General features: G+C 46.5%; 1 protein-coding gene across 5 annotated transcripts in view; it reads left to right on the forward strand.

Moving 5' to 3' along the window:
• The window catches only part of NVL (nuclear VCP like), a 97316-nt gene that overhangs the window by 9006 nt on the left and 65199 nt on the right, over positions 1-23111 (forward strand). For all 5 annotated transcript variants that reach the window (XM_055323674.1, XM_055323673.1, XM_055323676.1 and 2 more), the window contains 7 exons: positions 583-840; positions 3728-3857; positions 4076-4152; positions 4441-4575; positions 5984-6085; positions 7849-7966; positions 14680-14824. In XM_055323674.1, the coding sequence (XP_055179649.1) occupies positions 583-840; positions 3728-3857; positions 4076-4152; positions 4441-4575; positions 5984-6085; positions 7849-7966; positions 14680-14824 (965 nt within the window). The remainder of the gene's footprint in view (positions 1-582; positions 841-3727; positions 3858-4075; positions 4153-4440; positions 4576-5983; positions 6086-7848; positions 7967-14679; positions 14825-23111) is intronic.

A 23111-nucleotide genomic window follows, 5' to 3' on the forward strand; every position in this document is an offset into this window, starting at 1 on the left:
CTTCCAGTATTCGTGTTTATAGCCTATTTTATAGGGGGGAAAAAAGGGAAGAGAGTGGCCAGAAATAGGGCATGTGGGAAGACAAAGGGGAATTAACAGTAAAAATTGAGAAAAAGATACATTTTCTGCCAAAGGGCTTGCATTGCCAAAAAGTAGGCTTCAGTTAAAGGGAAATGTGGAAATAATGTATCAGATGATTTGTAACTTACTCTGTTTTTTCCTAATGGTAGTTTATGTTTTTAACAAAGGATGATAATGAGTCATATTTGATCAGTATTGAATTGATAGTAGTGACTCTTTTTGACAACCAGTTCATTTTCATACTTGATTCCGTTGTATTTTTTAAAACTGATCTTTGTTACTTAGTTTTAACTTCCATTTATGAGTTGGTTCTTTAGCTTGAGGTGAGGTGGGGACATCTTTTATGAGCAGTAAATGTTTGCTTGTGAAGCTTCTCACTGTGAACCCCTGTGTTTTCTGACTGAAATGCTGTGAGAGAAGCTGTTGACCGTGGAATGTATGGGTAACCAGCTTTCCATGAGTACCTGTGAGTAATTTATGATAACGTTGTGTTTCTGCCAGGTGGCAAATCACATGAACAGCTCCCTGCTGTCCTTATATCGGAAAGGACATCCTGATTCTATTACAAGTACTCCTGAGATGGAGCCCAGAGAAACCACGGTCTCAGTCCCACGGACGCCTTCTGGAACAGGCTCCGGCCCGTTGAAGGCCCCAGCCAGAGCTTCTGAGGGAGGGTGGTTTATCGACAGAACTCCTGCTGGAAAGATGGGTCTGACAGACGAGAAGAGTAATCACAAGCAGCCAGGATCTGAGAAAGAGGTATTTTTCTGGTGGAATTTTAGCTTTAAGTACTTGGAGCACATTCCAGCCTTTGAATGTCACATCAGCAGATTCTTGTGGCTCGTGAAGGGTGTGGGGGGAGTTGGCAGCACATGGAGAACATGCTCACATCCTCTCAGCTGCCGCTGTTTCTGAGTTAGAGCCCTAAAGACTGAAATAATATCCCGTGGCTTATTCTCCACTCGCAGGGTCTTGTTTTTTTCAAGTCAGGTTGTTCTCATTTGTGCATTAAAAATGTCTTTGTTCGGGCATCCCCAGGTGGCTCAGCGGTTTAGCGCCACCTTCAGCCCAGGGTATGATCCTGGAGACCCGGGATCGAGTCCCACATCGGGCTCCCTGAATGGAGTCTGCTTCTCTCTCTCTCTCTCTCTCTCTCTCTCTCCTCTCCTCTCCCTCTCCCTCCCTCCCCCTCTCCCCCTCTCCCCCTCTCCCCCTCTCCCCCCGTGTCTCTCATGAATAAATAAATCTTTAAAAAAAAATGTCTTTGTTCAGTCTAAAATCAAAGGCTTCATGATTGTGAGTGGCTGCCCTGCTGGCTCTTCAGTCATCTGTCACCTACCTCCCCACATGGCCTGGTGCTGTTTCTAGAATACTCCATGCACGCTCACCTGGGGCATGTGCACCTGTGCTTCTATCTGGACCTGCCCCAGATTCCTGTGACTTACCTCCTATTTCCTTGTTATCTTGGTGGAGCCCTTTCCTGGTACGTAAAATAGCATGTCCTTGGGTACTGTTTCCTGACCCTGCTTCATCTCCTTTTTGTCAAGCACTTTGGACCACTCAGAATTTATTGCATAATTGTTTAGTTGTTGCTTTTTTTTCCTTTGTCTCCTCTAGAATGCCAGCTTGTTTTGTTTAATAATGTCTCCCCGGATAAAATGCAGCTAACAGGGCACCTGTGGGGCTTAGTCAGTTGAGCATCTGACTCTTGATTTTGGTTCAAGTTGTGATCTCAGGGCCCTGGGATCAAGCCTGGTGTGGGGCACTGCACTGGGCATGGAGCCTGCTTGAGATTCTCCCCTTCTTCCCCTTCCCCCCCTTCCCCTACTCATGCGTTCTAATTCTGTCATTCTCTCTTGGTCTATCTCTAAATAAAATCTTTAAAAAATCATTAAAAAAATAAAATGCAGCTGATATGTGGTTGTCAATTTGTTTGTTTGTTTTTTTTTTTTAATTTTTATTTATTTATGATAGTCACAGAGAGAGAGAGAGAGGCAGAGACACAGGCAGAGGGAGAAGCAGGCTCCATGCAGGGAGCCCAATGTGGGATTCGATCCCAGGTCTCCAGGATCGCGCCCTGGGCCAAAGGCAGGCGCCAAACCGCTGCGCCACCCAGGGATCCCCTGTCAATTTGTTGAATTAGTGCCTAAGGGCCTTCCAAGGTGCACTTACCAGTGCAGGTTAAAGAATAGGTATTTTGCACGTGTGTTTCAGAAGGTCGGTCCTTGTCAGAGGGAGCTCTGAAGCAGCTTGTGGCTCCTTTTCCCCTAAGGGTAATGCCTCAAGGGAGCCTGCACAAATGGGTACACCATGAAAACGTACAGAATAAGTAGACACCCGTTTTTTAACCTTTCTAGGTTCAGCTATACCATACCTAAAAGTAAAGCTGAATTATCACAGAGTGAACACATTGGGCACCATCCTTAACTGACTGTTTTTAACAACAGACACAATGAGAGGGAATTTATAGGAATTTGTCCCACGGTAGTCCCACAGATGCCCCCAGGGCTCACTCTCTGGTGTGATAGGTGCTCTTGAGCACTTGAAATATGGTTAGTGCAAATGAGGAACTAAATCTGTAATTTAAATTTATAAAATAATAGTCAATTCAGTTATTATAAAACTTCTAGGGAAAAGTACACATTGGTCTTTGAAGACCTGCTATTAAAAAAAGCAACATAAGACCTCTCAATTTTTTATACTGATTATATGTTGAAATGACAATGTTTTGAATATATTCGATTAAATACTAAATTAACTTCACTGATTGCTTTTTCCCTTTTTTAAACGTGGCTATTGGAACATATTTAAAATTATGTATATGGGCAGCCTGGGTGGCTCAGTGGTTTAGTGCCACCTTTGGTCTAGGGCCTGATTCTGAGGACCCAGGATTGAGTCCCACATCGGGCTCCCTGCATGGAGCCTGCATCGGGCTGCATCTCCCTCTGCCTGTGTCTCTGCTTCTCTCTATGTGTGTGTCTCTCATGAATGAATAAATGGAATCTTTTGGGGGAAAAAATTCTGTATATGGCATTGTATTTCTCTTGGCCAGCACCACTGTAAGTGGTTTCCAAGAAATGAGACTTGACTTGGCAAAACCCTTCTCCTTTAAATTATTACTGGGCCTTTTTCATATTTGAGCATTCATCATCTGTTCTTAGAAAACATTATTATAGGGTTAAGGAAATAGCTTGACTTTTATGCAGAATTATACTTTCTTATGGCTTTCAAAGCAGCTCTGTAGTGCTGTTTAATGTAGTGATTCATCAGACATCACATGAAGACACTCTGGTGAAAATCTGGTGAGAAACACAAGACAAAGGTTAATGTCTCCACTCCCGGGACTCACAGTTCCATGAGGGATACAGAATTTCTCAGATATAAGCAGATTGTGGCAGGCTCTAATACACTTGCAGGTTCAGTGTCCAGGGAGTGTGAGGAGGAGTCTGGAAAGGAAGTTTTCACGCGTGGGCTATAAACTGAGCTTCAGCTGCAGAAAAGGTGGCCAGTCTTCAGCAGAGACCATGATTGAGCAGAGGGGCTGGAAACTGATGCCACTGCCTGGCCAGGAATGCCCGTCTTGAAGAATACATCACTGATGTTGTGGTTTCAGGCATGGCATATTTAAGTTTCTTTTCCTTCCCAGGATTCCAAAGATGCTTCCCTTCTGGAGAGTAATGAGAAAAGGAAAGGCAGACTGAGGAGCAAAGGGAACAAAAGGAAGAAAGATGTCCAGGAAGCAGATGGGGAAATAGAAGGTGTCCTGCAGAGGAAAGGTGGGCTATGCGTCCTCAGGGGCAGGCATGGTGGCAGGCGGGTTTCGGAAGAGGTGGTGCCAGTCCCTGCCATCATGCTTGGGGGACCTGCCAGGTGTGGTGACATCTGTGATGAAAGACTTCAGTGTCCAGGGACCTCAGTTTCCTTAGACATTATTAAATAGAACTCTGAATTCCTAATGAATCACACACTTTTTGTCTCCTATTTTGTTTGCCAGCTAAAGCCAAGGGGCTGGAGTTACAGGTCTCCAGGGTGAAGTTTGAAGATGTGGGAGGTAATGATGCGACATTAAAGGTTAGTTCAGGTGCACGTGGCTTTATTGTTGATCAGTTATTCAAACAACCTGCGTCTCTTTGCTGGTAGGAACTGAGTGTGGAAGGGAGCCTGGGAAGGGCAGAGGGGCAGACCTGGCTCATACTGTCAGGGGGCCGAGGGGTAGAGGGCGTGTAGTGCCTGCAGCTTCTTCATTGTTTGAACTACAACCTGTGTGCGGAACGCTGCTGTAGCAGGAGTAATAGTAGCAGTTACTATTTATTCAGTGTCTACTCAGTTCCACTTACCGTGCATCCCATTCTCTGCTAGGAAGTCTGCAAGATGCTCATCCACATGCGTCACCCGGAGGTGTACCACCACTTAGGTGCCGTGCCGCCCCGTGGTGTTCTCCTACACGGGCCACCAGGCTGTGGGAAGACCCTATTGGCCCACGCTATTGCTGGGGTGAGCTCTGCGTGTGTCTTGCTCCTGCTCCTTCGTTCTGTTTGCCTTTGTGCTTCCTTTTCGGTCAACTTGAACCACACTTGGAATCTTCTCAGGAGGATCCATCCTCTCTGTTTCTTCCCTCTTTCGTGCTGCTGTTTGTGAGATGCTATTTGTTTTAATGCAGCCAGTTATTTATGTGGCAAGGGTTGGGTGGGGAGCAAAATGACCTGGTTGCAAACACCCCTTTTTAACACATAGTTTATGTTTTAGTTACTTCTCTTTCCCTTTAAGCCAGTGGTTCTCAAAAGCAGTAAATAAGAAAACTAAGGATTGTATTGTTTTTCACAGAACCTAAATTTACTGAGAATTTCCACTCAGAGTCATGTTCTTATACCTTTTTTTTTTTTTAGGCCTTTTTTTTTTTTTCCTTAATTTTTAAGTAGTTTCTACACCCAGTATGGGGCTTGAACTCAGTACTCCAAGGTCAGGAGGCACCTGTTCCACTGACTGAGCCAGCTGGGTGCCCCACGTTCTTGTACTTTTTAGTGTTTAATTAGCCTTTCTGAAATGGTGATGATACTTAGTTGGCAAAATTAAAAGGCAGCAATATTTTCTTTGTCCCATCAGATTTTTCAGAAACTGTGTTAGGTGGTAAAATGCAAAATGAGTGACTTCAGTTTGAAGAATAGTGTTTTATACCAGTGATGAATAGGTTAGTGCTCTGATTTGCCTCATTTGTTCCTCTGTTGACCAAACTGTTGTGTGACCGCTGCCTGGCAGATGTTGAAATGCAGTGATAAGTAAACCCCATCTAGTAGGAGAGGCCACGTGGAATGGCCATCATACAAGTGAATGTTGTATGCAGTCACAGCAGTCATGGGTGGAAGATACGGTGTGATGTTTCTGTGGGATGCCTGTGGGCAAGGAAGTGATTTTCAGGATGGCCTGGAGAGCTAGTAGGGTGCAGGCAGGCTGGTTGCCATGTGCACTAACAGGGCAGCTCCTCCTCTGCATTGGGCTCCTCTGGGTGCAGGGCTGAGACGTGGCAGTAGGGTGAGTAGGACTCAAGTGTGTCATGACCCTGCCGCTCCTTCCAGCAGGTAAATAACTGGGAAATTGTTCTGGCTGAGGTCGGGGTGGGGGGTGGGGAGCTGTCTCTGGAGATGACAATGGGATCTCACAGTGACTTCTGTAAAGTATAGACAAGTGGAAGGCATCCAGTCGATGTGCTTGAACAAAACTGTAGATTTTTTTTTTTAAACTGTAGATTTCTAAATAATGTTTTTCAACAAACCAATACAGAAAGATGAAGTTTCTCAGAAAATTGAGCATTCCAAAAATGGAATTTTGAGACAGGGACTGAATGAGGAACACGTAGGAAGGTACATTTTGACATGTGGCCATTCTTTGATGTGTTTCTACCCAGGAACTGGACCTCCCAATTCTGAAGGTAGCTGCCACGGAGGTTGTGTCTGGGGTGTCTGGGGAATCCGAGCAGAAGCTAAGAGAGCTGTTTGAGCAGGCTGTGGTGAGTCTGGTGCCGACCCACGTTGGGTCATTGGGTCATACGAGGCAACACAGCCAAATGTTTATAGTAGATGCACTGATACAGGCTGTCGGCCAAAGTAATCTGTTGAATCTGAAGTCAGGTGTAACTACAGTTAGTGAGCAGTTCTACACTGTCATGCCTGCTGCTTCTGGGTTGAAAATAGATTGTCCTGGTGGTATTTGCTCTCACTTTCACTTTCCCCAAATTAAGTTTACCAGACAGTGTGGAAGCAGTGTGAAACTGTTCACCTTTAGGATTATCACAGTGTAAGAGTAGCCATAGAAATGCCAGGATAAACTCTTCTCTGCCTAAGTGAACCTGTGAGAAGAAAATCCTGTTACCAGAGAAATGACGGATTGGATTCCCACTGTAATTCCTGACATCAAAATGCGGGTGACAGCAGGTGCCTGTCCTGGGTCTCCCCCGCCCCCCCCCCCATTACTCGATGAAGCAGGGTGCTCTGAGGCATATGGGTCAGAGAACAGAACATCCAAGCAGATACTGGGATCCTCTATTGAGAACTGTATGCTTCCCCTTCAGCCAAGTTCTGATGACCAGAACCGCCTCTTCCTCTTTCTCACTGAGTTTTCCTGGCCATGGGCAGATCCTGTTGTCCCGGGAGGCTGGAAAGCCAGTCAGCCAGTGATGGGCCAGATCCTCCCTTGAACTGCTGTGAGCCCCATGGGGCTGAGGTGCCTTAGCTGCTGAGCCTGACTCCTAGTGTAATCCGTGTCACTCAGTAACTAGGAGGGACCGTGCTGGAGATTGCATATCTCAACATCTTTATTTACATTTTTTTAAAAAGTTTTATTTATTTATTTATTCATGAGAGGCACAGAGAGGCAGAGACATAGGCAGAGAGAGAAGCAGGCTCCATGCAGGGGGCCTGATGTGGGACTCGATCTTGGGACTCCAGGATCACGCCCTGGGCCAAAGGCAGGCGCTCAACTGATGAGCCACCCATGAGTCCCTTTATTTACATTTTTCATGTTAACTGGTCCTCCTTTCTTTTTGTTTTTATTGTGGTGAAACGTTAAACTTGCTATTTTAAACATTTTTAAATGTACAGTTCTTTGGTGTTAAGTAAGTACACTTGCATGTTATGTGACTGTCACCCCCAGTGTCTACCCAACCTGAACAAACCCCTGATCCCCACCTTCCCTCCCTCCCCAGTCCCTGAACCCCCACGGTCCTTCCCCAGCCATCCCCATCCCCCTCCCCCCCACCTCGAGCCCCTATATCTCTGTTTCCCATGTCCCTGGCTTTGTTCCAGGTGGTTGGTGCTTCTTTCTTAACTTCCTCTCTCCACTTAGTTTAGTCTGAACTTCAAAGAACACACAAGGGGAAGGTGCTTGTGGTCCACACTGGACGACTGGGGACTCACCTCCCTTCCTTCCTCAGCGTGGTCCTCTTCTAGCTTTGTGCATGCTCACCCACTGGTTGTATTTCATAGCATCACTTGCCTCATTTATGAAAGAATTTTGGGGACTTGGTCATTGCAAAGTGCAGATGGATAAGAGGGCTGTCAGCCTGGCAGCCTATGTGTGGTCTCTCACTGTCCCCTGTCCAGTGTCCTAAGTCAGATAAAAATCAAGTGATGTGCTGGGAACTGCCTTCTATTAGTGCTGGTTTTTTGCTGAACGACCCCTGAACTTCAAGATTCTTTAAAACGTGCATACTAAACTATGCTGCAGTATGGGGCATGTATTTACGATTGTCTTTTGTGATATTTTTATTTCCAGTCAAATGCACCCTGTGTCCTTTTTATTGATGAAATTGATGCAATTACCCCCAAGAGAGAAGTTGCTTCAAAAGATATGGAACGAAGAATTGTAGCCCAGCTCCTAACCTGCATGGATGGTCAGTTTAAAATTATTCATTTTAAGGTGATGGTTAGAGGTTACACACTTCAAATTTTGTAGGAAAGTTTTGCAGCATGCGCTGCCCCATCCTCTGAGAGCCACACTGTGTCCAAGTCCTCCACCACCCCAACTGTCACTGGGTGTTTTCATCTTTGATGGTCTTTTGGTGAAGATGGAGTTATTGCCATATTGTCCTTGGCAGTTACCTGTTTTTATTGCAGGGTGATTATCTTTCCCTATTTCTTGGCTATTTGTATCACCCCCACATCCCTTTCTCATCCCGTGCCGATTGTGTTACTGAATTTTTAAAAATTGATTTGAGGGGGTATTTTATTTTAATTTGTTATGGAAGCAGATTCTTTGGTAAACATGTTACAATTACTTCTTCCCAATCTGTAGCTAGCTTGTTTTTCAGTTCCCATTTAGGTAGAAATTTGGAGGGAAGGTAGATAACTTTTATTTTTTATTTATTTATTTTTTAAAAATATATTTTATTTATTTATTCATGAGAATACACAGAGAGGAGAGATATATAGAGAGAGAGAGGCAAAGACACAGGCAGAGGGAGAAGCAGGCTTCTTGCAGGGAGCCTGACGTGGGACTCGATCCAGGGTCTTCCAGGATCACACCCTGGGCTGCAGACGGCGCTAAACCGCTAAGCCACTGGGGCTGCCTGGTAGATAACTTTTAGAATGAGATCCTATGCACTGTGAAATAGCAGGGGGTTTACATACATAAGAAAATTGGAAGGAGCCCATGTGCTTCTCATGGTGCTAGGTGCAGGTTGCTTATTCTACTGTTGTCATGTAAGATGTTCTTGCCATGTTCTGAGGCCTGTGTTCTGAATTACCAAATTGAAGCTACATCATTACCAGTTCTGAGATACGCGGTTATCATTTTTATGTCCCTCTAAGAAGGAGACACCACCTGCTAGAATGCAGCACAGAATTTATCACATGATCGTAGATGCATTCTGATTTCAGAGATTTTACAATGTGGAAGGAGTAACCAGATTGTCCGTTACTAGAACTTTACTGAAAGCCCCATTAGTTGTGGTTTCCGACATATGTGCGTGTGTTTTAGGGTCCCCTCTATGAATGGAGTAGAGAGAACTTCCAACAGTTCAGCATACCCAGTCACGCCCCAAATAGCCTGTCCCAGGTGGTCATTTTCCCCTACAGTTTGAGAATTTTATAAAATATCAATTTGGAGTTTACAAATTTGAATTTTAATAATTGAAAACTTTAAATGATTTTGAACAAGGTAATAAGAGAACTTAAGAGAACTAACTTTACCTAATTTAAAAAACTTCTACTCAGGCATAATTCTAATTATTAAGAGCTGGAAAACATCTTAAAATATTATCTTGTCTATGAGGAAGTGCTGTGCAGGAAGCCAGGACCTAGTGGATACAGTGGGTCATCAGCAAAGCCAGGGCTTGGCTCCAGATGTTTACACACTTGTATCCAGTTAATAGGCTACCTGCAAAAAATGTGTGTTTTGTCTAGGAGAGCTGGTGCCATGCAGGCAGGGTTTACTCTGTGTGGAAAGAAATAACACTTTGCTTCTTCTATAATGTTCCAAAGTTCAAACTTGTGGCTAACATAACGTCAGTTTATCATGATTGCATCGTACTGGGGAAGAGGGAGAGAAAGAACAGAATTTGTCGTGAAGCTACTGGCAGGAGAGGGCGGCCAGTCCTGGCTAAGATCTGATTTTTATCTTTTATGCAACGGAATAAATCGTATTTGACATTAGCACTTCTGTTGCTGACTATCGATTTCCTGTAGAAGGGTTATTTCATGACTGCAGATTTCACAGATTCCCATGACTGTCCTCACTGAATTCTGTTCCTTACCCCTGACATGCTCAGAGCACGTCACTGAGACCACCGCGTCTGAGTGACCTGACCTTGAACAAGGAAGCAGGTGTCCCATTGGCCATTGTAGCTATGGGCATTAGAACTTGCATGAAGCAGCCTGGGGGTGGCTTGGGCTCTGTTCCGGCCTCCAAACAGGCGGTATTTGGTGGAGGCACACCTTCTTGGGAAGCTTGTGTGCGGTGACTGTGCCGTGCCACCTCATTTTCCTATAGTTTCTCCTGCTCATTTATGAGCTCTCGAGCATGAATCCCCTCCTTGAGCTTTTATGCAACTTTCAAAAAGTATTTAAGAACCTTCCTGTCTCACTCAGGCTGACCGCCTTGTGCCTCTCTTCTCAATCCAAAATTTTATCAAAGGAGTAGTCACTGTCTGCTGAATACACGTTGATGTTTCTGTTCTGGTCTACACTGTACCCCCGTTATATGTCTGTCCCCTACGTATAGCTGAAGCTAATCCTGGGAGAGTTGTGGAGGATCGTCTGGTGGCTTTCACGCTCATCTGTCCCAACCTCTGTTCTTCAGTGTCCTCGTCTGAGAACCTACCTGTCACAGGTGTGGCAGAGGTTGGCCGAGGAGGCGACTGTGCCCTTGCATCTCGCGCGCAGTGAGCGGCCAGAGAGCATCAGCGTGGTGGTTCTCGAGAGCGCTTGGTCCCATGGGCCGCATCACCCTGGGCTGTTGGCATGCGTGGCCTGAGCACTAACACTGCCTTCCTCTCCTTGGCCGGGCACTCTGGCTGCTCCCTAGCAGCTCCCTGACATGGCTGCCTCCACCTACCCGTCCCTCAGACTAACAGGGTCTGACAGGCTCCACACTCGGCCCTCTCTTGTCGCCTTCTGCCCGCTTGCCGCTGGCTATCTGCATACAGCTCTTCAGGAATCACGGATGAGTTGGAACCCTTGAATTTTGACCAGCGACTGGCTCCTCCCCCTGCTGCCTGTCGGATACCCGACAGCCTGTGCTGCCACGGCTGCATCCTCTCCTCCCTGTGCAGACGATGTGCTCCCCTGACCCTCCTCAGGGACTCACTATGCACCTGGGCTTCTCCCTGTGTCCTGCCTTCCCTCCTCTGTCCCCTGACGGCCACAAGCACATAAACTCATTGCAGGGAACACTGCTTGCCTTTGTTATTCTCTGCTGGTAGAATTGTCTTTCCAAAACACAGATCTGATCAGGAGAGCCTTTCTTGCCTTCCCGTCGGCAAAGACTAGTCTGTACATTCCTTACTTTTAGCATCATCGTACCACTTCGTTACCTGGGAGGGGTGCAGCCTCGGACTCCCTGCCTCCCTTGAGAGAATAAGACATGCTGGGCCCCACCTTCTACTTTTCCTAAAAAGTCACTGCCTGGCGGGCCCCTCTCTGAGCATACCATGCACGTCTGTGCCTCTGTGGTCCCTCACTCCTTGGTTCACGTGTAATTTTGCTAACCTGGATCTGCTAATGGCTTGTCCTCCAAGGCCTTCCCTGACTGTGAGCCCCAAGAACCCATGCTGTCTTCCATGGAGTTACTGTGACGCTTTGTTTTTTCTTTTTTTTTTTTATTTTTATTTTTATTATTTTTTTATTTTTATTTTTTTTTATAAATTAATTTTTATTGATGTTCAATTTACCAACATACAGAATAACACCCAGTGCTCATCCCGTCAAGTGTCCCCCTCAGTGCCCGTCACCCATTCACCGCCACCCCCCGCCCTCCTCCCCCTCCACCACCCCTAGTTCATTTCCCAGAGTTAGAAGTCTTTATGTTCTGTCTCCCTTTCTGATATTTCTCACACATTTCTTCTCCCTTCCCTTATATTCCCTTTCACTATTATTCATATTCCCCAAATGAATGAGAACATACACTGTCCTTCTCCGGTTACTGTGGCCAAGTTCAAAAAGGGTGTTGCCTGAGTTCTCCTCTGGGATTTTGATGGAATCTTGTCTCACATTTAGATCTTTCATCTATTTTGAGTTTATCTTTGTGTATGGTGCAAGAGAGTGGTCCAGTTTCATTCTTCTGCATGTGGATGTCCAATTTTCCCAGCACCATTTATTGAAGAGACTGTCTTTCTTCCAGTGGATCGTCTTTCCTCCTTTATCGTATATTAGTTGACCATAAAGTTCAGGGTCCACTTCTGGGTTCTCTATTCTGTTCCATTGATCTATGTGTCTGTTTTTGTGCCAGTACCACACTGTCTTGATGAACACAGCTTTGTAGTACAACCTGAAATCTGGCATTGTGATGCCCCCAGATACGGTTTTCTTTTTTAAAATTCCCCTGGCTGTTTGGGGTTTTTTCTGATTCCACACAAATCTTAAAATAATTTGTACTAAGTCTCTGAAGAAAGTCCATGGTATTTTGATAGGGATTGCATTATACGTGTAAATTGCCCTGGGTAACATTGACATTTTCACAATATTAATTCTGCCAATCCATGAGCATGGAATATTTTTCCATCTCTTTGTGTCTTCCTCAATTTCTTTCAGAAGTGTTCTATAGTTTTTAGGGTATATTTTGAGAACCATTTGAATGGTAAATGGTTCTCCAACCTTTTATTTTCAGGTTGTAGGTGTCCTTCTGTCTAAAATGAGTCTCTTGTAGACAGCAAATAGATGGGTCCTGTTTTTTTATCCAGTCTGAAACTCTGCGCCTTTTGATGGGGTCATTAAGCCCATTCACGTTCAGAGTTACTTGAACTTCTTCTTAAAGGGGAGTTTTAAGAGTCCCCCTTAAAATTTCTTGCAGAGCTGGTTTGGAGGTCACATATTCTTTCAGTTCCTGCCTGTCTTGGAAGCTCTTTATCTCTCCTTCCATTCTGAATGAGAGCCTTGCTGGATAAAGTATTCTTGGTTGCATGTTCTTCTCATTTAGGACCCTGAATATATCCTGCCAGCCCTTTCTGGCCTGCCAGGTCTCTGTGGAGAGGTCTGCTGTTACCCTAATATTCCTCCCCATGAAAGTCAGGGACTTCTTGTCTCTTGCTGCTTTAAGGATCTTCTCTTTATCTTTGGAATTTGCAAGCTTCACTATTAAATGTCGAGGTGTTGGACGGTTTTTATTGATTTTAGGGGGGGATCTCTCTATTTCCTGGATCTGAATGCCTGTTTCCCTTCCCAGATTGGGAAAGTTTTCAGCTAGGATTTGTTCAAATACATATTCTGGCCCTCTGTCCCTTTCGGCGCCCTCGGAAACCCCAATTAAGCATAGGTTTTTCTTCCTTAGGTTGTCATTTATTTGCCTTAATCTGTCTTCATGGTCCCTTAATTTTTTGTCTCTTTTTTCCTCAGTTTCCCTCTTTGCCATTAACTTGTCTTCTATGTCACTCACTCGTTCTTCCACCTCGTTAACCCTTGTCGTTAGGACTTCTAGTTTGGATTGCATCTCATTCGATTGATTTTTAATTTCTGCCTGATTGGATCTAAATTCTGCAGTCATGAAGTCTCGTGAGTCCTTAATGCTTTTTTCTAGAGCCACCAGTAGCTGTAGAATAGTGCTTCTGAATTGGCTTTCTGACATTGAAGTGTAATCCAGATTTTGTAACTCTGTGGGAGAGAGGGCTGTTTCTGATTCTTTCTTTTGAGGTGAGGTTTTCCTTCTAGTCATTTTGCTCAGTGCAGAGTGGCCAAAAACAAGTTGTATTGGAACACGGGGGAGTATCACTGGTCCGTCTAGCTGGTCTTCTGGGGGAGGGGCCTGCTGTGCTGATTCTCAGGTGTTAGCACTTGGGGGAGCTGCTCTGCCCCTGCCTGCTGCAGGGCTCAGCGGGGGTTGTTTACCCTGTGGGGCCCCAGGAGGATCAGCCGCAGTTGCTATGGCAACTCTGGAAGCCTGGATTCAGCCTCCGCAGGAACTACGGGGCTCGGGGCTCTCGGTTCTCCGTCTGCAGGGCCTGGAGGCTCCGGGGCGGGGCCGCTGATCTGCTCAGCTCGGGGCAGGGGCAGGAGCGTCCTCGCTGTCCTGGGCCCTCCCGGGCCCTCCCGGCCTCTGCCTGTCCCAGGGGGAGGCGGGATCCTGGGCTGTGTCCCGGCGCCCTGTGCTCCGGGGCCTGCCCTGTGCTCCGGGGCCTGCGCTGTTGGATTCGCGCTCCCGCCGTGCAGCTCCCTCCCTGGAGCGGCTCCCGAGCCCTCCGAGCTGCTCCGGTGGGTCCGCTGCAGCCCTTAGGGAGCTCGGAGCACTCTCCTGCGCTCGCAGGTGTCTGTTAGTGTCCCAGGGAGCCTGAGGGCATCCCCGCTCTCCTGGGTCCTGTTCCAACTCCCTGCGAGCCCCTTTCCACCCTGGAAGGTTGGTGCAGCTCCTGCTTCTCCGGGACGGGGCTCTCCTGTCCTGGGGACACTCGCCCCGGCCCTAGCCCGGCTCCTCACGGGGCCCCTCCCCCTCGGAGGCCTTTTGTTTCTTTATTTCTTTTTCCCCGTCTTCCTACCTTGATAGAAGCGCGAACTCTGCTCACTGTAGCATTCCAGCTGGTCTCTCTTTACATCTCAGGCCGAATTCGTAGATATTCAGGATGATTTGAAGGTTATCTAGGTAATTTGGTGGGGACAGGTGATTTGGGGACCCTGCTCTTCCGCCATCTTGCCCCTCCCTCCGCTTTGTTTTTTCCCTTCCCTGTGCTGCACAGGATTCGTCTGGTGGGTTTCTCCATAGACTGTGAGCTGCTTGAGGACAAAGTGTGTATTTATTCTCCTCACTTCTCTCCCTTAATTGATAATTAGTAAACATTAGCTTGTATAAATGTTGCTGTCAAACATGTGACACTCTCTTCTTGCTCACACTACTTAGGTAGATGCCGTTGTCGTCCTTTCCCGGTGTCTCGTTAGCCCTCATCCTGTGTCTGATTCTTACTAGATCTGAATACCACAGCTGCAACGGCCCGAGTCCTCATCATTGGAGCCACTAACCGACCGGACTCCTTAGACCCTGCTTTGAGGCGGGCAGGAAGGTTTGATCGAGAGATATGCCTTGGGATCCCAGACGAAGCCTCCAGGGAAAGGTACACTCTTGTCAGATGAATTTTACTAACATCTGAACTGAACACTTTGGAAACGAGGAGGGACAAATACCACATAACCTTTTTACTCTCTTCGTTTTTTGCGCCAGTAACTTTGATTTTGAATCTAGGGCTGGTGATGTTCGGTTGGCTGATCAGCTAAGGGACAGTGTGGGAAGGCATGGGATGGAGCCGAGCTTGCTGACCTGCGTGGAGGTTATGTCAAACACCACACTCATCTGTTGTGCTAACCTACCTAAGACCACAGGTTTTATGACAAGAGGCAGCTGGAGAGCTGCAAGCTGTATGTGTTCGTTGCAGGGCCATCCTGTCCTAGGAGGTGGGGTTGAGTGTCCACAGAGCAGAGAAATGTCCACCAGTATCTCAGGAAGCAAAGACCGCACAGGAGGCATTGTTGAGGCTTAGGAGCAGGAATCCCACAAAGAGTTCTCCTGTAATACTGGGTTCTTGGTGGCTTGTGGCTTAGGTTCGGGACACTAGCTGTGGCATCTGTGGTCCCCAGCAGCTTTCTGGAAGAATGGTGTGCAGTGAGGGGACAGTCCTGGGACGACGAGGGAGGGAGCAGTGCAGGTCAGGAGGCTGGGGGTGCAGGAGAAGTGCTCACAGGGCACATGGGGAGAAAGGGGGAAGGAACGCATTGTCCTTCCTCATGGTTTTGGATCATTGGCTGGCATCTTCCTCTGCTGCCATCGTCACAGTCAGGCGTGTGCTGATTGCATTCCCACACGTGTGGTCCTGCACATTCAGCCATTCATGTTTATCCACGTGTGCTTAGACTCGCGGCTCAGTGATATTTAACATGTAAGTGGTTCCTGTTTATTCAGCAAACACATGTTGAGCATTACCTCAACATACAGTCTGTTCTGATTTCCCATTTGCTTCCAGAATGTACCTGTTTAGTTGTTTGTGTAGTTTTGTGTTTTACCTAACATCCACTCTGGGATCGAACCTATAACCTCACCTGCCTCCTCGGGGAGGAAGCGTGTTCGTGACGTCAGTACTTTCTAGGTGCCTTGAAATTTGAATGTTCCTGATTGTTTCCTCCTGACGACACTCAGGTTAGATGCTTTGAGTAGGAATACTCCCTGGGCAGTGAGGTGTCCTTAACATCATGTAGGGAGGCTCACAGTGTCACTTCTTGAGGAGTCCAGTCACTCTATTAGGAAGTTTGTCAGAGTTTCCTCCTCTAATGGTGCCTTTTTCTTGTATACTTAATGGGATCCAGATATTTCTGGTATCTACATTTAGGATGGCTGCCTTTGTCAATTTGTCTAAACACTATTGTAGACTCAGAGTGAGCTCTGTAGGCACTCCTGGCATAGTTTCATGGAGGCTGGGCACTCCGGCTTAGTCCCGGAGGCCAGCACAAGTTGTCAGAAACCGAAGACGGTGTTAAGTGTCTACTGTGCTTAAGGCCACCTGGGGAGAGCAGGGTTCAAAGCCTGAAAGAGGATGACTATGACTCTTGAATATAATTACAAGTGAGAATCTTTTAAGGAAGCATATTTTAAAATATTTTTATTCTTGGGATCCCTGGGTGGTGCAGCGGTTTGGCGCCTGCCTTTGGCTCAGGGCGCGATCCTAGAGACCCGGGATCGAATCCCATATCGGGCTCCTGGTGCGTGGAGCCTGCTTCTCCCTCTGCCTATGTCTCTGCATCTCTCTTTCTCTCTCTCTCTCTCTCTCTCTGTGTGACTATCATAAATAAATAAATTAAAAAAAAATAATAAAATAAAATATTTTTATTCTTGTAAAAAACACATAAAACTTATCATCATAACTTTTTAACTATATGTTTTAGTAATATTAGTTTTATTCACTTTGCAGCAAGTTTCTAGAACTTTTTCATCTTGCAATTTCAGCCTTGGAATTCAGTACCTATTTCACACCCATTATCCCCTAAGAAAGAGTTTTTCTTTTTTTCCTAAGATTGTATCATTATTATTACTTAAAAATATATTTATCTGAGAGAATGAGCAAGTGCACACATGTGCACACATTCCAGAGACCATAATCCTGAGATCATGATCTGAACCAAAATCAAGAGTCAAGACGCTCAACTGACTGAGCCATCCAGGCACTCCTAAGATTTTAATTATTTTTAAGCAATCTCTACACCTAATGTGGGGCTGGAACTCACAACCCTGAGATCAAGAGTCGCACACTGCAGCGACTGAGCCAACCAGGCGCCCCAAGAAAGAGTATTTCTGATTGAATTTTTGACAAAGGCAGTATGCAGTTTTCCTACTTTTTTACTTGTGTCTAGCTCTGAGTGCAAAAGCAAAATAGTTATATCATTGTATGCAGATAACGTGTTAAATTCTAAGATGGGGAAAATACATAAGTAGAATTGAGGTATGTCAGTGTATCACCAGTTGTTAGAAGGTCATTCATTAGTTGAGGAAATATTTAAGTACCTTTTTGTGGACTAAGGAGGGAGAAACAGTGGTTGACACTTCAGTAATTAGTGTGAGTGACTAAAAGAAAGACGAGTACAAAAAGATAAAAACAGGGTCTTAGGGAGGATGTATCAGGCAAAGCAGACCTGGTCTAGGGGTTCTTAAAGGCTCTTCTGAGGAAGCTGAGACTTTAAGAGTAATAGCAGTGAACTGATCACATGGCAAGTGAGGGTATTCCAGGCAGGAGTAGCACGACTAAAGGCCCCATTGTGACCAAGCCCAGTGAGTCCAGGTACCTGGAAGACACTATGGCTGTAGAAGAAGAGAGAAGGTGTGAAAAGGCTATTGAGGTACACAGAGGGCAGTTCAGGTACCTCTGGTAAGGACTTTGGACTTCTCTGTGAGAGGTAGGAAGGAATTAAAGCAATTAAATTAAGCAGGACACTGATGGAAACAGATTTTCTATTTTGAAAAGATCACTATAGCTACAGCATGCAGAATGAATGAAAGAAGAACAAGAGTGGGTTCTGGTAACCCAGGGAGGGGCTCCTATAAATCCATATGAGATGGCATTGGGATTAAGAAGGTGGGAATATGGGTAGATAACTAAAGCATGGCGGGGGCATGGCTGGAGTGGGTACCAGGTGGCGGGAGTGTGGAGGGGGCACGGCTGGAATGGGTACCAGGTGGCGGGAGTGTGGAGGGGGCACAGCTGGAGCAATCAGTCATTTTGCAAGTAGAGCCAGTGCGTTGCATTTCTTGGCTGAACAAATGCATGGAAGGGGGGGCTATGATTGAGCAGAAGGGAATATTCCCAGGTCTCTGATTTCAGCATCTGTGCTGATGGTTTTCTCTGAGGGGATATGAAATACTGTAGATGAGCAGTTATGGAAGAGGATTTGGGGAGGGATGAAGTAGATCAGGGCAGTTGAGCTTGGCATGCTTGTAGGCTGTCCACATAGAGTTGTCAAGTTGGCAGTTGGACAAGTACTGAGCTCTGAGGAAGGGAAAGCTGGGGAATCATCAGCACATTAAAGTAGACCAGCAGGACCTGAGCTTGAGGAGCAGAGGCTGGAAGCCCTGGGGCAGGCTGAAAGTACAGAAGGAGTGGCCAGAGTGCCAGGAAACGAGGATGTCTGTAATGGGAGTGAGGGGAAGCGTATGTTTCCCTCAGGACGGAGTCATGAGAGCTCAGGGCTGGGAATTGTTTCTAGACCTGAGCACCTGGTGGCCCCAGTGACTTGAGCTGTGCGAGGAGGCCAGTTGGGCAGTATCCCAGTCGAGTGGTTGAGTGGAAGGAGTGACCCAGTGGACTTACGTGATTCGCTCAGGGGAGGTGTGACTGCAAAAGAGTACAGGGAGGTGGTTGTGCGCCAGGGATTTTGGGGTGTTGGGGACTTTTTTAGGATGCAGCAGGTGGGAGGAATGGGGGCTGGAGCCCGTGTGAGGTCCTGGCTAGGGTGCAAGGGCTCCTCTGTTGGAGTGGCAGTGGAGGGAAAAGGGTGAGATGGCCAGGGGGCTTGCTGGAAAAGGGTGTTTCCTCCGGGAATTAAGCAGAGAGAGCATGTGGTGAAAGTCAGGCATGTGACCCATAGAGGTTGGAGGAGGATGAGGGTCTTGACTGACTCAAGATGAGCCAGCTAGGATAACAGGGTTTTAAGGCTTTGTTTAGGGTTGGCGGGGGAGGGTGCCCATAGGCCTGGTCTTGGGGTTTCTTTCCGTGAGTAATGCTCAATGGTCCAGGTCCAGGCAGAGACGGAGCTGAGATTTAGGATTTAAGAAGAAAACCTAGGCCATAGGGTCTGAGTCATAGAAAACAGCAGCACTTGGTAAAGGGTGAGCTCAGGTACCCACTGACCTCCAGAGCAAGTGGGCGAAAGACCGTGGCCCAAACATGGGGTGCTCTAGCATGTGATCTCAGAGGTCAGCAGGTCCAGGTGACGGTGCTGTCCAGAGGTGGTGGTACCAGGACCTGGAGACCAGGAATCCCAGCTTTGCTTTTGGGCCTGGGCCTTTTTCTGGATAGCCAGTGTTCACTAGCTCTTGTGTGTTTGTTTGTGATGAAGTAATCGTAGGGATGGTGCCTCATTTTATCTGTAAGATGGTGAAAATGTGGTCACTTTGAAAGGCTTCTGGCAAGGACTGCGTTAAGCACAACTTCCGACACATAGGAGTTCTAAGGTAGCTGTTGATGTTTTCCTGGACTTGAAAAGCATCCTGTTATGGAAAATCCCCGTGTACACAGAGCAGTCTGGTACAACTGTCCCAGTTTCTGTTACTGCAGAACAAACCACTGCAACATGGAGTGGCTTAAACCAGTCCTTTAACTAACTGTCTCCCACAAGTCCTATGGGTACAGGACTCAGGTTCTGTCTCAGGGAGAGACAGCAGCTGGAGCTTGGAGCTGCAGGGCTGGGCTTACCATGAACCTGCTTGTCCATGCGTCTCTCTTCACCCCACCTCCGCAATGTGGCCCCCTTCACGGGACCCCGTGGCCACGATTCTTGTTGTCCTGTTCTGTGGACTCAGGAGAGGCACCAGAGGCCCCACCTCCCAGTCCCAGGAGGGCTTGAAAACTCTGACACTAATGAGCCCATGTCTCATCACCCAGTTTCCATCTTGTTCTATCTATCCCCCTTTTCCTAGAGCATTTTATTTTATTTATTATTTATTTATTTTTTAAAAGATTTTATTTATTCATGAGAGAGAGACAGAGACACAGGCAGAGGGAGAAGCAGGCTCCTTGCAGGGAGCCTGACATGGGACTCAATCCCGGGTCTCCAGGATCAGGCCCTGGGCTGAAGGCAGCGCTAAACCACTAAACCACCCGGGCTGCCCATCCTAGAGCATTTTAAAGCAAAATCCAGGCACTGTTCATTCCAACTATAAATGCTTTGGTGTCTAATGGATAAAGACTGTTTAACATCTCACAGTACCGTGACATACATCACAAACAATTCTTTAATAGTTCTAATACCCAAACCATACCCACAGGTTTGTGGTGTCTAATCATATTATGAATTTCAAGGTAACCGTATTTAGCATTTTCATTTCTCTGTATAAATAACTGTTCCCTGCTGACCCAAGTCCTGTATCGGGATCGTGCTACCTTTCTTCACCATTTTAACTGGAATTCCTAGTTGTATTGTTTTCATTTGCTAACTTTCTTACGACTTTTTCCCATTCTGTTTCCTGAGTGTCTATGTACAGACATGTGTTGGTCTGTCCTGTGCCTTCTGTCACAGGGAGAGGCAGTGAGAAGTTATGTGTAAAGTCAGAGCAACAGTTCCTGCTGTGTTGTGAGTCTTGATGATTGTTTGATTAATATTCTTTTCACGGGTACTTTCTTTGATTGGCAGACCTTGGCTGACCATTCTGTTCTGAGACTGAGGCTGACGGGACACCTGTGGTGTGAGCTGTTTTGTTGAAGCCCGAGTGACACTGTAAAGCAGATAGATGGCCAGCTAACATTTTAGCTAGAAAACTCCAAATGTCAGTTTCTATAGATGGTTTTTGTTGAGTCACTTTAGATGTTTCAGAAACAGATGTTGAGGGGAGTCTAGGAGGCTCAGGCATGAAGAGTCTGCCTTTGGCTCAGGTCATGATCTCAGGGTCCTGGGATTGAGCCTTGCCTTTGGGCTCTCTGTTGGGTGGGGGGTCTGCTTCTCCCTCTCCCTCCCCCTGCTTACTCTCTCTCTCTTTCAAATGAATAAATAAGGGATCCCTGGGTGGCGCAGCGGTTTGGCGCCTGCCTTTGGCCCGGGGCGTGATCCTGGAGACCCGGGATCGAATCCCACGTCGGGCTCCCGGCGCATGGAGCCTGCTTCTCCCTCTGCCTGTGTCTCTGCCTCTCTCTCTCTCTCTCTCTGTGTGTGTGTGTGTGTGTGTGACTATCATAAATAAATTAAAAAAATTAAAAAGAAACAAATGAATAAATAAAATCTTTAAAAAGAAATAAAGAAGAAAAGAGAAGAAAAGAAAGGAACAGACGCTGAGACATCACTGCAGGTGCAGGTCTAGCTGCTGGTCTCCTGACACGGGCAAGGGGAGGAGTGAGGAATCGCACACCCCATCTTTCTGGCAGAGTGGGCCTTCTGGTCTTCTGAGGGCATGCAGAAGATGGGGGTCATAGTGCTTCTCATGCAGGGTTTCCAGAATGTGCTGTTTGGCTCTCCACTGTTGGCCCCTGTTTCTGCCGCCCAGCACCCAGATGGCCTCCAGTTCCTGCTCTCAGGAATCCTTCTCATTGGTGCACCACCTCAAAAAAGGTTAATTTGACTTTATCCCCTCTCACAGGTCATTTGTCATTCTCTGTCAACTTCATTTCTTCAGAAATGGTGGTTCAGGAGTACAGGCAGTCAAGTGTCTCTTGGCCTGTACGAATATAAGTGAACAATTGAATAAATAAATGGGTGACAAGAGGCAAGTCTCTGGGGCAGAATTCCAAAAGATCTACATGGATGCATTGCCCCAAAGGATGTAGTGTTGAGCTCCCTAATCCTTCAATGCCAGCTGGGCATGGCGACTTACTCCCAGAGAGTACAGTGTGGAAAGGGGGCCTAAGCTCCCAATGGAGACCCTGTCAAACTTAATGGCTAGCCTGGGCGTCAGAGTTCACATCCCAGCACTGAGGTACACGTGTGAGCCACGCTTCGCCTCTACGCTCTTCCCGAAAGCACATGAACTTAGTCTGAAATCCATGAAAGTATCAGACTTCTCCCATTTAGGGGGACTCTATAGAATCTGGGCCAATCATCCTCAGAATTGCCATTAGTAATAGGAGAGGAGTGTGGGGTACATGGAACTCTACTCTTTGCAGTAACTCTGTAAATCTAAAACTTCCAAAACAAAAGCTATATTTCTTAAAAATGAATTAAAAGTCATCCTATTTATCATCAAGCACAGTATTAAACCTTAATCATTTATTCTGAGAACCCCTTATTAATGGTTTGAATCTTTTTTAGGGCTTTACCGACCGTCGGGCATCAGCTAGAGCTGACACAGAGAGACCCATGTCAGGAGGCCTTTCTCTTCTTAGTAAGATTTGTAAGCATCAGAACCCCAGACACCTGTTTCTTTGGTGTCTATACGGAGCCACACTGGGGCCTGTCACCAAGGACCAAAGTTGGCAGCTTTTGAAAGACCTTATAAAACTAAAGACTGATCCTTTTTGTTGCTCGTTCTGTGGTTCGCTTCCAGAACAGCAGGGGTTGGTGTGGTGGGGAGTCCAGACAGCCATCTGGTTCCATCCACTGTGAGATTGGCTGCAACAGTCACTCTGCCATCTGGAAACTGGAAATCTCTTCATGGGTATGGTCTCCTTTGGAGTTTCCAGAGTATGGTGACTGGAAATACCCACATTTTTTTCAGAAAGAGAAGTTGTAACTGAGAAAGGGATAATACTTATCTTATGTTAGCTGTTTCTTATGGCATCTTGAGGATCTTAGTATTCTTGTGCGTGGCAGCAAAGAAGGTGTGGATCTTTAGAAAACAGTTTTAAGGTCGATCCTTTTGTGTTCTGCTGTGTAGAGTGAGTGAGTTTCTGTGGGTCAGTAATGTTTATCTGCTTCTGTTTACTTACATGATCTCCAGTGACTTTCTTGGAACTTACTCGCCATCCGCTCAACACTTGAAAATACTCCTCTTCCCTACAAATTTGGAAATTCCAGAATGCATTTGCTTGTCCAGGTTAACTTGTAATATCACGGTACATACGTCGTAATATATAACACGTGGGCAGTTGGTGTCGATGAGCCACTGTTCCAAGGGTTTAGCGCATGTTCACACACGATGGCCCTTCAAATGAGCACAGCTATCACTTGTAGCTGAGAAGCAACAAAACCGAAGCCCACGAAGCAGTACCCAGCCTG

The sequence above is a fragment of the Nyctereutes procyonoides genome, unplaced genomic scaffold (genome assembly GCF_905146905.1).
Source record: "Nyctereutes procyonoides isolate TBG_1078 unplaced genomic scaffold, NYPRO_anot_genome, whole genome shotgun sequence".
Lineage (NCBI taxonomy): Eukaryota > Metazoa > Chordata > Mammalia > Carnivora > Canidae > Nyctereutes > Nyctereutes procyonoides.